We start from the raw sequence: 18206 nt of genomic DNA on the forward strand, positions 1-18206 counted from the left end.
CTTGCCAAGGATACTTATGTCAGCTAACAGCAGAAGAATCTTAGAAAATGATATTGGATGACGTTGGAATAAAATAAAATTTAGTGACCGTATGTTCCGGTGCATACAACAGAAGACTATTAAAATTACATTTTCAGCATTTCACTACTGGCAATATCTTCAGATGTCTACATGATAATTTTAGAAGAAAACTGCCAAAACTACTAACCTAAAGCAAATTGCATTTTCATCTTCTGTACAGAAACTAAAAGCAAGAAGCAGTCTCTCAACCCCAACACAGCTGAAATGTTGCCAACAGCCAACTGGGCAATTTAGAATCTGCAATGTAATGGGCATATTGCAACGTGGGTTAGCCTCACACAAAAAAAAAAAAAAGTGGATGGGGAGACATACCTTTAACAGAGAAAAGGATACTTTTGATTTGAGGCACTGTTTAGCATTTGATACTACTTAGAAAAAGTTCTGTTGTGCAAAAACAAAAATTTGTGTAGCAAAGGTTGTTACTAGCACAAATCCCCGGGTGTGTGCTGTGCTACATATTGTGAAACACAAATTGATTCACTTGGCAAATAATGCTGGTGAATTAAAAAAAGCCTGTTCTTTCATGGAATCATAACAATGGCACACGAAAATTACTGCTTTCATCCAACTCCTTAGCCATCGGCAGATGCTATATTACATAGTTATTTGCCAACAAAGCTCCAAATGGGACTGGTTATTTGGCTGTATGTTGATCACAAAGTGCACAGGTCAAAAATGTTGTTCTCAAAAATCAACATTAAAAAAAGGTTTTCAGTAAAATTTGAACCCTAAATGTGTATTAACTATTACCATAACACTGAAAAAACCAGGGCAAACAGCTGAGGGAGACATACACAAACAGGTACAACTTGTATACAACTTGCAGATTATGTTTCTTAAAGATGGCAATTATTATTTACTGACTATAAATTAAAAAAAGGAAGAACTAAGATTGTACCTGTGGTTTTTGAAAAAACCTCTTCATCATTTGCTCTATAGCCACCTATACAACAAAAAACACGTCATACAGTTTTGTAGAACATTTAAAAAAAACAATACTGCAGCTGCTTTCAAATCTAATTAATGTTCATAGGTTAGAAGACAGAGATATAGCTAACAGTCTCTTAAAGTTTTAATGAAGTGAATTTGCATTTAGGAGGAACAAAATAAGGTTTCTGTGGGTGACATTTCATCTTTTACATAGCTTGAGTGGAATTATGGTCTAGCAAGAAACAGACCAGGGGCCTCATGTATAACGCCGTGCGTAGAATTCGCACTGTAACATGGTGTAAGCACAAAAGCCGAAATGTGCTTACGCACAGAAAAATCCAGATGCAGGAATTTGTGCGTACTCCAACTTCCACGTTCTTCCACTACATAAATCCTGATCAGTGTGAAAAGTTACGCTCGTGCATGCGCTTTATGCAGCGCCCCAACTCCTCCCAGAATTATGCCTATTTGAATATGCAAATCAATATAAATCGCCCTTAAGCGCAGCCTTCTGTGAAAAGACAACGGGAAAAGCACGGGGGAAAATAAGAATTTCAGCAAATACCAAGTGGAGGCAAAGGAAAAAACATACTATTTGTTTAATTAAACCGTGGTATAATCAACAAAAGGAAGTTGATCGATTGACAGGGTGTTGGAGAAACTTTAAAGCTCACGTTCACAAAATCGCACAGTGCCGGAAATAAAAAAGAAGTCGCATATCAAAGTCGCCGTGAAAAGGCGAGTTGTAGCCCATTGTCTGAGTGTCATATGAAAACTTATTAGGGTACAGAGGAAAAAAAAAGGCAAACAGTGGGGGGAAAAAAAGCACGAAATGTCAACTACAATCTCGAAATTTCCACTTTAATCACGTAGTTTATTTTGTCATTAAAATAGAACATCTTAAATTTCATCTTAAAATCGTTTAATTAACCAGTTTCTCAAATCACATCGTAAGTATAGCACATTAAATGCTTTGTTTTGTATGTGATCTACGTGCTGTGTGTGTATGAATCACTACGTGCTTCTTAAACCGGCTCTCTTCCTCTGACAGGACACAGAATCCATTACATTCATATTACAGCTCTCTGAATAACTAAAATACTGAGATGCATATGTGATATTTTCATGATGATAGTTAAAGCATGTTATTAAACATGGGTTTCACTGCGCAGTGATTCTGTGCCACCTTCAATGAAATTATTTATTACAGCAGTACTCATGGGCAGCTCCATGTCCAATGTCAATATGGTATCTTATGCACGGTGGATGGCCACATCCGTTGCAGACACTGCATAGCCGCCTCGTGCTCATGACACAAGCGTTTAACTTTTGTCGAAATTTGCCGCTGCGTTTTTAGCTGTGTCGTTATTTTCTATTTCTTTTTTATACTCCATATATTATTGGCATGGCCACCCCTGCAGTTCTTGCTTTTCTTTCTCCAAGTAACCGATCCCCACACAATCAGCTCTGTAATATATGTTAAGCCATCTATAAGCTTAGAGCGCCGATTCTTCAAAACGTTTAAGGAACATTGAAATATCTTCGTAGTACATGTTTAATTATTCTATACTTCACGCCAGTCCCAGTGAATATAGATTTAAATGAAGTTAAAGTTTTATCTGTATAACATATTTTGCTGCATTTCACCTTAAAAATGATATCGTCATCATATGTAAATACGCACTTTATAAAGTGGCGCAGGTTGTGTAATATAACTGTAGTGCAAGTTTACAGTGAGGCAATTGTACTTAAGTACTAACAGTTCTACAAGGAGCACTTGATTGAGTGGTTTGAAGTTCTTGGGATGAAACTGTTTCTGAACCGCGAGGTCTGTACATGAAAGGCTTTGAAACGTTTTGCCGAGGCTGAGACAGCATGTTCTTGAAGCTATATACCGATAATTCTCTTTCCAATCAGATGCTGCTGTGATTCACACTCAGATTCAGGGATATAAATACTCCCAAGTGGTGCAGTGAGAGTAATATGGTAAAAGATGATCCGCTGTGGTAACTCCTAATGGGAGCAGCTGGAAGAAGGTGGTGCAGTTAGAGTAACAACGCTAAAGTAGTTATGGTATTTGGAATACTATGGCTGTTCCCTGGACCATTATATTGTTACAAGTTAATTACAATCAGATGCATTACACTAATAAACAATATGCGGTTAGTTTCAGTGTATTTATAAAGCCGTGTCAGGAAAATAAAGAGTAACCACACAGGAACAGTAGCACTGCTTTGACGCTGGGTGCCGCCAGTCTGCAAAACCAAGCGGAGAACTTGCATACGACAAGGTATGAGATACTGTGGAAAAGTGCGTGGCTTTACGCCAAGTGTAGGTTTTATACATCACGATTTGAACATGGAAAAGTTCTTACGCAACATTTCTGTGCGTACGCACCGTTTATACATGAGGCCCCCGACGAATTTATAAATTTGCTCATTACCATAACTACATATTACTTTAACTTGGTATAGTGGCAATTTAACCAATCAGTCTCACTGATTATATCTGAAGTACCAAAAAATCCTCGGCTGTAGTTAGGTTTGAAAGAAAGATCAAGCCATGGTATAAGGAGTTCAACACTAACAAGTTAATAAAACACATGCTTCCATCCATAATGGCAACTTTACTAACTTTTGGTTGACACCCTAAGCATCCCACTAAATACCAAAAAGTAGAATATAAACTTTAGTTCCTGCATTTCTTAAGTGAGAATGAGGCTCTGTTTCAGCCAGATGTCTTTACTCAAAGAAAAATGTTTAAATGCTTTAAAAATAAATAACATTTCTTCTACTTTACCAGAAACATTGTGGAACATACACCTTATATAATTTACATTGTGTGCTAAACATAATATACCAGAGTTTTATATTTAAAAAGTTTCACAAATGCTGCTGTAAAAATCACAAAGCCTAAAGGAGGCAAAATCTTGTTGCTTCTGAAATGAATGCACAATCAGGTTTTGACAATTAACTTAAAAGCAAAAAAGTCACGAGGCACAAAAGTATTCCATTCAAATTTTGTAGTCCATTTTAATTTTGCCTCTTTGTATGGATTTGTCAAGTTAAATATTTTTCTTTGAGAAATTAAACATCTTTCAGTTTACCCTTGTAGAAGGAAATAAGTTGTAACATCTTTGCCTACAAAATAACCAAATAGTCTGAAATTATCTTTGTTTTCTCTTCTAGTTCAGCAGATTTAATTTATTGTAAATTTATAAAACAGTAAAAATATAGTGGAAGATAAGCAGCAAGAGGAGTCAAGACTCTCAGTATAATAGCAGAGCAAAGTTGTAAGATTACAATCTGAGTTTACACTAAAAAACACATTTACAAATCAATTATAACTCAAAAAACCTATAGCACTGCATTAATCTTTAAATTGAAAAAATGTGGACATTACAGCTGAAACACAAAAACCCACAAACATGACTAAACAGAAATATGCTACTTTGTCATGAACGGTGCAAAAACTGTCAATTAATGTAAAACTGTAAAAAAAATTCAGAAGCCAGTTGCTTCATTGCTACTTACCTCGAGATATTCTTTGAGAACCTCGTGCTCTGCCTATTCCTTCATTTTCTACAAATTAAATACCAGATATATGGCAATGTTATCAATTTGCATTTCTTTGACCTGTGTGAAGATGAGCACCAGCAAAAAATAGCTAAATAGAATGTACATTAGGGAAAAAAACATCATATTGTAAAACAAATCTAGAAAGGTGTTAATTTCAGGCTGTTCTCTCGTATTTACAAGTTCAAATTGGAGAATGGATAAATAAGATCAACCATGTATGAAGGATCACTTTTTCTTTCCAAAAAGCACTGAACACAAGATTAGGTAAAACCTTTATTTTGAAGTATTTTCTTCTGGACTTGAATGGAAAAAGAATCAGGATGCTAATAAACTTTACAAAAGTACTAAATTCCGCTTTCTCTTTCCCAGATGAGCTAAGCATTTTCCATGAATATAACGACGAAGTTCTTTCAAAATGAATCACCTTTCTGTTTTGGAGGATGACTTTTTTTTTAAAACGTCCATAAAATCATCCTTTCCAAACAGCATAAGGACACCTAACAGCCATTAGTGACCAAGCACAGAGTATTTAGCTCCAGCAGTCTTACAGAAGTGTCCTTGCACCAAAGAAAATTAATGTAAACTGTTTCAATGACTGATGGACATTAACTCCCACAGTGGTAAAATGTTGAGAGCCACCTTTTGCTAAAGTGCCTCTACCCTATCCTCCGTGTGTACGCGCACCCTGTAATGGACTGGAACCCCATCCAGGGATAAGTCCTGTCTTGTAACTTCCCCACAATCCTGCCCTCAAGGATGAATGTATGCCTATAACTAGAGCTTGAACTGAACTTACTGGTGCATACAGGCACCTAGTGCTTCAACAGGCTGCAATCTACAAGACTCTATGATAGCATATACTTGTATCAACATACTCCAGTCTCTTCAGGAGGAGCTGACTAACTCATGTAAAATGTCACACTGGGAGAACGAATAAGACTCCAACAACAGAGCAGTACCACCAGTAACGTGGTTCCACTTCAAGTACTGCCTAAATTTCCGTTCAGTTCTTATTGCATGCTACAAGCTTGATGAATATTCCCTATCATTATAGTACACGTTGCCCATTATCATTCCAGCAGTATGGAGTGGGCAGATTATCGTAACATAGGACGCTTTCAGTTATTGTCTAGTAGTCAACAGAACAGATACTGCACTTTATATTTGGACATTAAATAATGTCAATAACAGTGCTTGATTACTTTTCTGTGGTGAAACCATGCTCCACAAATTGAAAGGTCATCATGCAAGAGCACATAAAGCAAAGTAAAGAACAGAGCCAGTCCCCTTCTAAAATGGTTTAATATTATAACGTTTTGTTTTTTGTTAAAATGCTACGGACACTGTTTTGCAGTATGTTTATAACCAAGACATGGATCATTACTTGCAACATTTTTGGTTTGAAAAATGTACATTTTGTAACTTTCATGGCATTTTCCATCTGTTAAGTGAAAATTTATAAAAAAAAACACAACATCTACAACACAATTTTATATGGCAAATTAATATAAACCATGACTGAAGAAATCATTTCAACCTGAAAAACAATAAATCTACTTTGTTGTCCGTCAAATAGCCAATCTAACTTCAGATCACAAAACATTTACTCCATTTATAAACAGGGTCATGACCCAAACTGGGAACAATGCATACTTTCACAGAACTCTAAACAGATTACACTATTGGCAAAAAAAAAAAAACACAAAGTTGGCACCTTACCTTTGTGTTCTCCTCTGCCAAATTTTCCTCTTCCCCATCCTGTGAAGTCAAATATAAATAATGCAATTAAGAGGTTTTGACCAAAATTTTATATACAGTAAAGGGACAACACACAAAAAATTACTCCAAGAGAAAATAAAAAATGTATGTTAAGATTGACAAGTCCAGATTTAACTGACCTGAAGAAAACTCTACTTCTCTGCAGGAACTGTCATCCAATTCACCTAAATCAGGTGGAAAATAACAAAAACAAAAATAAGACAGTTTACATTTTCTATTCTACAAGATAAGCCATCACAGAAAACTTAAGTGACATTTAACATAAAATAAGTATCAGTCAAGTGCTTAAGTAAAAAGCCTTGGTGCAAGAAGAAAAAAAATGCTGCGTTTCTACAATTTAAAATTTGTTAGTTTACAACACTGGAACCTTCTTTACTTTGCAATATGCTATTTAATAGTGTACACTGCTTAACTGAGTAAATATAGGAGCACCTTGGAAATATATCTACACTCATGTTGTAGCTTAGCATACATCAGCTGAGTATTGCAATGAACTATAATTCTGACATGAAAGGTTATTTATGTACATGGTAAGTCAATGCTACTATGCCAAATGCTAGCTAGGCAAGTTAGTCAAAGCTAAAGTTTCTCTGTGATGAATATTTATTAAACTTTTGTTTTGTTGTGTTTTTCTCACTACTCCAAGCGCTTTATAGACAGAGGGAAATACCTTCAATCACCACCAACCGGTTTAGATTTAATAAACAAGATCTATTGGTCAACAAACCCCCAACACAGCGAAGTACTCTGGTAGCGAGAAAAAAATAAATCAAATCTCAGTTTTTGATATGGGAAAGGTACATAGAAATATGCATATCTACACACATGAAAAGTATAGTTTAACCCTTCACTGGAGTCTGTGAACTGGCAAGGTACCTAAAAAGCTCTCATTTAAAAATTTTGGCCAATCTCCATAACAAAGGTTTATACAAGTAGTATGCATGTTTCAGGCTAAACAGTTAATGAACAACTTTGTGGTTCAAGCTGACCAAGTCATTATTCTAAAAAGGTGTTTAGGAGTTTGATAAGGTTGAATAGGGAGTTGCTGCCGATTCTTGTCTACTAAGAATAAGAAATAACTATTCTGAAGTTTAAAGAGACATGAGATGCAGGAGAGCAGGCTGTCATTTTGAAAGGTTTTTTCACAAGACTTAATTTTTTTTTCTTCCTTTGGTTGTCATTTGCATTTCTAAGTCTATTGCCCTTCGGCTCCCCTGTTAGTATCTCCCTTGATAGTACCTGAAACCTAGAATGCCTCAAGAGTAGGAATTCGTGATATACTTGACAAAAAGACTCAAAAGTAACTCATAAAATAATTTAGGCTAAGCTTAAAGCAAACTTGAAACAACTGTATGTAGTTTAAATATTATGAATCAGAAAAGGTATATTAATCTACGGAATTCAGGTTTAGAAAGATACAGTAAATTGTTAGCAAGCCTGTCAACCATTTTCTAATTGCCCACCAAAAAGTATTAAGCTTTAAAGCATAACAAAACGAAAAAAAGTCCCTTAACACAGTACTGGAGATAATCCTCCAACTCTTCTAAATGTTTCCATTTCTTTTTCATTACTTCTTTAACACACTACTTCTCCCCTGCAAAGCGCGGGTATTTTGCTAGTTTTAAATAATAAGTAGCTGGTGGTGATAGTTTTCACACATTGAGATCTCTTTGTAGGATATGAAGATTAAAATATGCAGTTAACAGCTGAACTAATGTGAAGGACACTGTACTCAACTTTTCAAATGTTGACATTTAAAAAAAGCATTTAATAATTTTTACATTTATATAGAGCTTTTCTCATTACTCAAAGCGCTCAGCAATTGTAGGTTAAGGGCCTTGCTCAAAAGCCCAACAGGAGAGTACCTTTTGGCATTTATGGGATTCAAACCCACAACCTTCTAATTGCCAGTGCATATCCCTAGCCTCCGAGCCATTTAAAATATAACTTTATAATATACAAGTATTATGACATACCATACAATTCTATTAATCTCCACAGTAGGACTAAACAGTATACAATTTCATAGTAACAAGCAGAAAATGCTTACCATTCCCTCTTCCTCCTCTGCCACCCCTGTGACCACCTCTAGGTTTTCCTCTGTTCGAAAGTCCCCTAACACCTGTTAAAAAAGGTTTATTGACTTAAACATTAGGATTTAAGATTCTCAGCCTATATAAACAGTATTCTAGTATCAACACTTAATCTTGTGTTCTGGTCAACTTTCTGCTTATCCTGAAGTGGTAATAACCACCACGGAAGTGAAAAAGCCAAATTAGGCAGACATTGACAGTTCGCTAATATCTGCATTGTTGACTACCGGAATGAAAGTGAAGACTCTGGGGGGGAAAAAAAGTGTGTGCACTACTTCCGCAAATGCTGATTGGTGTACAGCTTTCAACTTTTACCAATAAGGATATGGAGATTTTCAAAAATTTAATGAGCCAAAATTCTGGACATTTTCAAAATTTTATAAATTCCTTCCGGACAGTCCATGGCGCAGTAAAAACGAGGACAGTTGGCAGCCCTACCCAGGTTCAGATCATTACATGGGTACCCACAAGCCATGCTGGGTATTGTAGCTGCGGGGGGACATCCTTGTTAGGTCCCATGGGGGCCACCAGGGGGAGCTGTGGGATTTGGGAGTCCCTTCTTCATAGAGCTCCAACCTCACCCAGAAGTGGTTCGAAGCTGCAGGGTCATGACACTGGAAACTGAGGAATTAGATAAAAAGAGCTGCTTGCCTCACATGGACGAGCCAGAGTCAGGTGGACAAAGCTTGCGTGGAGGAGGCAGTGACCAGAAAGAGAAAGGAAGACAAAGAGTATGCTTATTGAACTTCATGGTACTTGTGAAGAGGTTTCTCCCACAATAAAAGACTTTGTGCCTTTTAATTTGTATCCGTGCCTGTTTGTGTTGGGTGCCTGGGGAGCTCGAATACCCCATGTCTACAAAGGCATCTTAGTATTCCAGTAAAACAGAAGTTTACATGTATTTTTATATATAATAAAATATTTTAAAATATTCTGGTTTAGGCATGTGATAAATCTTCATTTTTGTATTTGTTAAATTCAACTTTTTACAGATATCATGACTGCACCCAAGAAGAAATGCAAATATTGAACATTTGAAATACGGCTTTATTCAGTCACCTACAAACAAAACATTACCAATGTGCCCGATTTGCCAAAAGGTTTTCACAAATCAATATGCTGATGAAAAACAAATGGATATCATATTTTGAAACACTTAAAAGAAAAATTTCTGAAGCAACAAATTGACATGTATGTTTTCAGCAGCATCCAAAGATGATGGGTTGTGCGCCTCTTACATTTCCTTACTGCTTGCTAAATTGGGAAATCCTCATGGTATTGAAGAACTAATCCAACCAGTTGTTAGTCAGTTCATACACGCTTGTACTGCGCAAACCAGCATCTGATATTATGAAGAAAATTCCTTTGAGCGATAACAGAGTGCAATGAAGAATTGATGAAATAGCCAAGGATGCAGAAGACTCATTATATAATTATTTAAAAAAACCCATTTTGCTATATAACTTGACGAGTCTACTTTAACAGGAAATGAAGCCTTACTTTTAACATATGTAGGATACATAGAAAAAAAACTTCCAAGAATTATGTGCTAAAAAATTACTAACTGACATTAAAGCAAAACTACCAATGGTGCTCCATCAATGGTAAGGTGCCATCATGGTTTTATTGTATATTTTAAAAAGGCAGAGCCACGTGTATTCAACGTACATTGTATGATTGCTCATCAACATTTTGCTGCCAAAAACCTGATCACCTACGTGATTGCCTACATAGGTCATTACATTCTGGAATTACAGCTGTCAACAAAATCAGAAGTCATTCATTGAACTGATTGCTTGGATAACTTTGTATTGAAAACGAAGAATTTAATCGACTCCTACTACATAGCAAAGTTCACTATCATTTGTGCCTGTTTGAATCAATTTTATAAGCTCTTTGACTCTGTGCTAGAGTTTCAAAGAAAAAAAGAAAAAAAAGATTTTTGTACAAGCCAACTAGATTAAAACGTCTTTTGTGCAAACAAAACTTAGAATGAAGGGAATTCAGATGATTCAGCACTTGGAGGCTCTCCATTGTGATTTCAACCAACAATCTGAAGACATTCTTACAATGAATATACCTGATTGAGTTTTGGATTCATTTTCAAGTACAAACACAGAAGAATCTTTAAAAATACAAGAACTGACTGAATTTCTAATTTTTCACTTCTATTTCAAAAATGGATACTAACAGTTCAGGTTACAAAAGCAGATGCCCATACTTAATCCTTAAAAGTTTAATCACATTTCTATCGTGATATTTAATGGAACATGGGTTCAGTGTGTGTCAAATTATTATTTTTTTTTTTTAATTTCTTAATTTTATTGCAATCATTCCATACAAATCAATTTTTACAGAAAGTAGGACTGAGAGCAAATCGACCCCAAACCCCTGAGAGAGAGAACAAGGCCAACAGAGTAAAAGTTAAGGCTTGTAAACATACCTAAATTGCTAAGTTTGATAAGCCAAAAGATGGATGGAGAAGAAAAAGAAATACAGAAATTGCTTCCTCTGTGCTTTAAGAGCTTATTCTAAAATATTACTGATTAGATCCTGCCATGTTTTGAAAAAAATCTGTACAGATCCTGAGTATTTGATTTTCCCCAATTTCAAATAGTATAAAACATCGGATTCCCTCAGACTTAACTCTTTTAGGGCGGATGTCGACTTTTGTTAACAGGAGGGGTTGAGGGCACATGTCGACTAAAGTCGACATCCAGGGATAGAGGGCGATAATCAGCTGTTAATGGCGACAAATCTCACTGTCACATCACAGGCATTCCCTCTGTGCTTGGAGGAATGCTAGACTCGTTGACTCAGCAACTAATCCTTGCGTGTGCGTGAGTTGCGAAATGTAAACAATGGCCAGATGGCATCGACATGTGACAAGGGAGCGAAGCGAGTGCAGAAAAGAAAACACTCGGCTAAAAATGTTTTGCGCATTATCGCGGAGTCGGACTCTGATTTTTCAGAATCGGATTTTATTGACAGTGATCAGAAGATTGAGCAAGAGTGAGAAGCCGGCATCAGCTGATCAAACACCAGCTGATGCCGCGCCAGCGGATCTGCTGCCAGTTGAGTGCCTTCGCACAGCCGATGCATCTAAGGCAAGGTTCACATGGGATAAACACAGAGATATTGATCTGTTGAGAGCCGATTTGGCTACCGGACTTCACAAGACGGCAAGGCTTGCTGTTGGACACGACAGATCACCAGCTGCTGTACTTCAGGCTGCTCTCTCCTGATCCTGCTTTTCAGCTACCGTCAGACGAGACAAACAGGTAGGCAGAGAAATTTTTTGAATCGCGGGCTGCGTTTGCATCGCATTCTCGTTTTTCAAAGTGTAAACCCACAACAAAAGACGAGATGAAGCATGCTGTGTATTACAAATAGAGATGGGACAAAACTGGTGATATAACTTCAGGGAGCATTGGTCCAAACGTGCTTTGTCCCCTGGTGGCTTTGGACAGATTATGCAGCATGGTGATAGGTACGTTCTGCTGCAAAGTTTTATTCACTTCTGTAATAAACAGAAGCAAATCCCATGGGGTGAGCCAGGCTATAATGCTATTCATAAAGTTCATAAAGTTTCAGAAGATGGCAAAAGGGTGACTTGTCTCTCTACAGCACACACATTATATATATGTGAGAAAGTGCAGCAACAGACAATTGAAAAGTAGGCACCAAAGCAACACATATTGTAAGCAGTGCAATGTGGCAATGACTGAAATTGGCTGCTTTGAGCGAGATCAGACTTTGCTGTGTAAAATGCATGTGATATGTGAAATCATAGAGTATGCAGGCTCATACAACATGTAAGACAGTAACATTTGTCAAAAGTAAATATTTTTTGTTGATTTGATATGTTAAATTGCTTTGTGTTCTTTTTTAAAAATTGTTAGTTTTTGGAAAAATACTCAGCCCTGGGAGATAAAAAAAAAAAAAATTAGCCCTAAAAAGAGTTAAAAGAGGAGAGTTAGGAGACTTCCAGTTTAGCAAAATAAGTCTACGTGCCAAAAGTGTAGTGAATGCAATAACAGTTTGTCCTTCTCCACTTTAAACCCATCTGGAAGAACACAACACAGCTGTTAGTGGATTAGGAGCGATTGTGACACCAAGGCGGTCTGAAAGGGAATTAAAAATTGTGGTCCAGAAGGACATTAATTTGGTGCAGGCCCAAAACATGTGACTCAGTGAGGCTGGGACTAGATTGCAGCGTTCGTAGGTTGGATCTTGCCCTGGAAACATTTTGGAGTTTTAGGCGAGACCGATGTGCTCGATATATAATTTTGAGTTGAATCATAGTATGCTCTGCGCATATGGAGCTTGAGTGAATTCTCTGCATTGCTATTTTCCACTCCTTTTCTGATACATTAATTGAGATCTTTTTCCCAATTTCCTCTTGGATCTTTGAAAGGGAGGGAATGTAAAATATTTTATATATTGCAGAGATGGTGTCGGAATCCTTGAAATTGAGCAATATTTTTTCCAGCGTGGACGAGGGTGCAAGATGAGGAAAATCGGGCAGGTTCTGTTTAACAAAGTCCTAATTTGAAGATAGAGAAAAATGTGTAGCTGGAAAGTTAGAATATAGATTGTAATTACTCATGGTATGCAAAGACGTTGTCTACATAAAGATCTCTAAGCAAGTAAATCCCAAATTTTTTGCAGATATTAAAAACTGCATGTTTGCGAAGGTTGAAACAGGTGGTTCTCTTGCAGAGATGCCACAGATAAGATTCTCCATCTTAAAATGCTTTCTACATTAGTTCCATATTCTGAGCGAGTAAGGCACAATTGGGTTATTAGCATACTGCCAATAACTTGCATTTATTGGGGCACAGAGCAGGGAATATAAAGTATTGCAGGATTTTAGTTCTATTCAGACCAGGCCTGTGTATGTTCATCTATTTGTGTCCAGGTTTTTATAGCTTGTACGTTTGCTGCCCAGTAATAAAACTGGAAGTTAGGTAGAGCCATGCCACCTTCTGCCTTTTGTCTTTGTAGGGTCGCTCTTTGGATACGTGAATGTTTTGAGTTCCAAATAAATGAGGTTATTGCTGAATCTAATTTCTTAAATTATTTATTGGAATGTTTTGAAATAAAAAAAGGAGCTTAGGAAGAATATTCATCTTAACAGTGTTATTTCTTCCAGCTAGAGTGAGATGAAGGGTTGACCATCTATGCAAGTCTTGCTTAATTTTTTCCATGCAGACAACAAAATTTACTTGTGATGTTTACCCCAAGGTATTTAAACTGATCTGTAATGATAAAAAGGTAGGGTGTCTAATTTAATATTATATGCTTGAGCATTCACTGGAAAGAGTACACTTTTATTCAGATTAATTCTGAGACCAGAGATCTTTTGAAATGCTGTAAGTGCTGTTAAGACTGCAGGCACAATTTTGTGGGTCTGATATATACAGTACCATATCATCTGCACAGAGATATATTTTCTGTTCCAGTCCCTCTCTGATAATCCACTTTTATCTGATTTGCATTTCGACAGTGTATTGCCAGTGGTTCAATGGCGACTGCAAACACCAGCGGTGACAAGGGGTATCCTTGTCTGGTACCACGTTCTAGTTTAAAGTAGTCTGAACAAATATTGTTGATATAAACTGAAGCTTCTGGATTGGTATACAGTAGTTTCATCCATGCACAAATGTTCGGGCCAAACCCAAATTTCTCTAATGTAGTAAAAAGGTATTTCCATTCAATCATGTCAAATGCTTTTTCTGCATCCAATGATATTTCTGGGGTGTATGACTTAGTTGGTGAGTATATTACATTAAACAAGCGTCGAAGATTTGAAGACAAGTGTCGACCCTTGATGAACCCAGTTTGATCTTATGATATTACCGAAGGGAGCACTTTCTCCATCCTTCTAGCTATGATTTTTGTGAGTATTGTAACATCATTATTCAAAAGTGAAATTGGTCTGTATGATGCACACTAATTCCTTATTTTGTTTAGGAAAAACTGTTTAATGCTTGGCGAAAAGTTTGAGTAAGAGTTTGATGGTCTTTGGCTCCTGTAAATGTTGCTAATAGGAGGGGAGCTAGCTGAGTGGAGAATTTCTAATACAATTCTGCTGGGTAGCCATCAGGGCCTGCTGCTTTCCCACCTTGAAGTAACTTTATAGCATCTAGTAATTCTGATAACTCCAGAGGTTTATCAAGTTCCTTCACACTAAAAGTGTCTATTTGTGGTATCTAATGTATCCAGAAATGCATTAGATTGTGTGTTGTCTTCTTTAAACTTAGTAAAATAAGGATTTATAGTAGTCTGTAAATGTGTGCATTATTTTTCTGTGGTCGATTTTGTCTTCATTCGTGTTGGTGATTAGAGGGATTGCGTTGCGGACTTCTTGCTTGTGAATTTGTTGAGATAGAAGCTTATTAGCTTTCTCTCCGTGTTCATAGTAATGTCTGGATTTATAAATTAGTTGTTCAGTTTCTTTAGTTGTCAAGAGGTTTAGTTCTGAATGCAGAGCCTGCCTTTTCCTATGTAGAGTCTCACTTGGAAGCCTGGCATGTTCATCTATTCTAGTAGTTTCGTTTCTTAGTTCTGATAATTTCTTGGTTTCTAATTTATTTCTGTGGGAAAGATATGAAATAATCTGTCCTCTTAAGTAGGCCTTAAGAGTTTCCCCAGAGTGTTCCTGCAGAGACCCGAGGATGCATTTGTCTCTAGGAAGATACTGATTTGTTTGGATATAAATTCTGTACAATTCTCATCTGCTAATAGAAGCGCGTTGAGACGCCATCTGTGAGGTGAGTGTGTGAGGCATAATGACTTTAGCTCCAAGATCCAAGCGTGTCTCAAATCTTTATTAAAAAAAAAAAAAAAAAGGACTGCAAATAGTTCTTGTTGTGTTCACATACAATTCATACCGTATTTCTTTTGTTGATTAATAGTTTTGAAGGTTCAGTTCCAAGAGGTCTTATTCCTAAACATCAAAAATCTCTACTACATACGGAATAAAACGCAGTCTTCGTATTTGTCTGATCCAATTTCCATGCTATTTTCTCTAATATATACCTGATTTAGAGACCTACCTCTTTGTCCTCCAAACCTGTCTCTACTTGAAAAGGTACAATCTTCATTTATTTCTGTTGGAAACCAAACATTTTTCAAGTTATGCTTTGAAGCTACAATAATGATAAATAATAAATACATCAAGCGTATAACTAGACCCAAATGCTAGGCCATCAAATAAGTTGGTTACTACAAATATTTAAATTATAAGTTAATCAAATATCAAATGCATTAAGTGAAGGGTCAAGTACAATTTCTTAAAACAAGTTTCACTGTATTAAATTTAGAGTACTGCAAGCAAGTGAAATTAATGCTTTAACGATTAAAATAACTAATCACAGATTTCAACAAAAAACTTTCATAATACAACTGTCACCTTGTGGCACTAATTTTTCATTTTATTAAAAAAATTGAACAGATCACAATGAGATTTATTTTTTAAATCCTACAATTTACAGATCACTTTAAAAACCTGTAAATTCAACTGAACTTTATAAAAATGCTATGAAAAACTATATGAGCAATACAACACAAGTGAGGGCCTTAATGTTCCAACCTTATAGCTTATTTGAATACAACTTAATACTCTAATTCATTCCTTTCTCAAAAATTGACATTTATGCTATGAAGAGAGAAAAAGTGGTTTCAGTAGAGCATGAGCATTTATGAACAGTTTGTTTTCTGGGGCTAACGAGGAAACACTATTGTATTGACCAGTATATATCAAAAAATCTTTTTTTAATAAAACATTATTCACAACAAGTAAAACACCACACACTTGTTAAATTCCAATAACCACGATTATGAAATTAAGACTTAGCTGAGCAAGATGACAGTCTAGTATGTACAGATCAAGTGTCTATGACTAAGTATGAAACGGAGGTGAAGCAATGTTCTATTATGGAATACCATAGAAAAGTTAACTTTTAAAAATGAAAATTGAAATTCCCATAAACAGAACATGAACGTTTTAAATTAAATTTTCAACTTGCCTCTCTCTCTTCCAAATTCATTTCCATCTTTACTGTCAAAATATTCTGCAAATTAAATACCAAGTGTTAAGTGTAAAAAATAAACATTGCTTGTATGTTAAATGATAAACATTTCTCCAGAAGATGGAACCAATATGAGTTTGAACAACACTTATCAAAATCAACTCAAAACTGTTAATTCAAACTTCATATAGTAGTATAGTATTAAATGTAAACTTCTGTTCTATTTAAACCTTACCTCTGTCTTTTCCAAATCCACTTCTGTCTTTACTGCCAAAATTGCCTAATTAACAAAAGGTGTGAACTTAAGTGTTAAAATGAATAATACTTGCACATTAAATAAGAACGCACTAACTGAAATCAATAGGTATGAGAAATTTTTAAATTAGGGAATATTTTTCCTTAATCACACGGTCAATCCTTGCAATCTAAGCCAATCGCTTTCAAACTGGAGACCATGGCCCAAGCAAGGTAAAAAAAATCCCAATTTAAGATTTAAAAACCCAAAGATGTGATTGCAAACAGCTTCAGAGGTGAAAAGTGGCAGCTCTGTCAGAAGGTAATAGATCACCCATTTAACATCACATGCTCTCTCTTTAGAGACATGCAACAAAAATTGCTTCCTGATACACAGTTCTGCAGTAAAAATGATAGCCAAAAACAATCAAAAAAAACAATCAAAATTAAGGGAACACTCTAAAATTTGCAATGGGCACTTCTATTTGTAGAGTTAGGACAGACTGTCCTTCCTTTTGCCAAGCCTTTCAAGAAAAAATAAATGAAGCATGTTTGAATTTAAAGCAATGTTTTAAAAAAAATAACTGAACTCAATAGAGACACCCACTGGAAAGTTTTAAATTAAACCTATGATCAAAACAATCTAGTTTGTATCTGTCACAGCTTTCATGTGTAGTGCAGGGTTTCAGTTCTTTCCATGTCAATTGACTTGGCAAATCTAAAATCTAAATTCAAAAATACAGCCTGAAATAACCAGTAGACAAGATTCTGTTCTTGTTAATTATATCAATGTTATTGCTGTATGCACAAGTGAGGCACTAGGTATTCAGCCATTAATTAAGTACAGTATGTTAACAGATTAAACTGTTGTAAAGAGTATTTGCATAAAACAATTAAATACAAATAGACATGGAACTATGTATGAAGTATGAACACCTTCACTTAATGTACAAACTTCGAAAACTGTCAATGTGGACATGCTTACATTCTTTAGCTGTGTTACAGGAAAAACTTCCACTCAGTGTAGTCAAACAAAGTAATGGAAAGTGGCATTATGGCTCCACCTACTGACAAAGCGTTTAAGAACAGCAAATTAAATTTTTCATTCACAAAACATTTCAGATTTTAACATGGCTCTTAAATGTAATGAGGTACCTCACTATCAACAACCGTTAACTATGCAGCACATCAGAAGATATACAAGTAGGTGAGAACTGTTCAATAGTACAGGTAAAATACAGGGATCTTTTCTGCTGTTCACTGTCACCCAAATGCTTTAATCTGCATTTCAAGTCAGCATTGCCAGCAGTTTTCACCCGCCCTACTTCAATCAAGTCCTTCAAGGGTCTAGTGGAAAAAAGCACAAACCTTAAAAGCCAGACTGCTCGTGTGTGTGTGTGTGTGTGTGTGTGTGTGTGTATAGAAGGGGGAATAAGGTTCAATACATCATAGGTAACACAAGCATAAAAAAATTA

At 36.0% G+C, this 18206-nt stretch overlaps 1 protein-coding gene across 1 annotated transcript in view; it reads right to left on the minus strand.

Annotated features, from left to right (window-relative positions):
* ddx4 (DEAD (Asp-Glu-Ala-Asp) box polypeptide 4) overlaps positions 1 to 18206 on the minus strand; it is a 73689-nt gene that overhangs the window by 37796 nt on the left and 17687 nt on the right. Inside the window, exons 4-11 of the mRNA XM_039758763.1 lie at positions 16733 to 16777; positions 16495 to 16539; positions 15523 to 15576; positions 8419 to 8490; positions 6488 to 6532; positions 6309 to 6347; positions 4545 to 4592; positions 980 to 1024 (exon numbers count right to left, since the gene is read on the minus strand). Of these exons, the coding sequence (XP_039614697.1) occupies positions 980 to 1024; positions 4545 to 4592; positions 6309 to 6347; positions 6488 to 6532; positions 8419 to 8490; positions 15523 to 15576; positions 16495 to 16539; positions 16733 to 16777 (393 nt within the window). The remainder of the gene's footprint in view (positions 1 to 979; positions 1025 to 4544; positions 4593 to 6308; positions 6348 to 6487; positions 6533 to 8418; positions 8491 to 15522; positions 15577 to 16494; positions 16540 to 16732; positions 16778 to 18206) is intronic.

This window comes from Polypterus senegalus, chromosome 7 (genome assembly GCF_016835505.1).
Source record: "Polypterus senegalus isolate Bchr_013 chromosome 7, ASM1683550v1, whole genome shotgun sequence".
NCBI classification, from domain to species: domain Eukaryota; kingdom Metazoa; phylum Chordata; class Cladistia; order Polypteriformes; family Polypteridae; genus Polypterus; species Polypterus senegalus.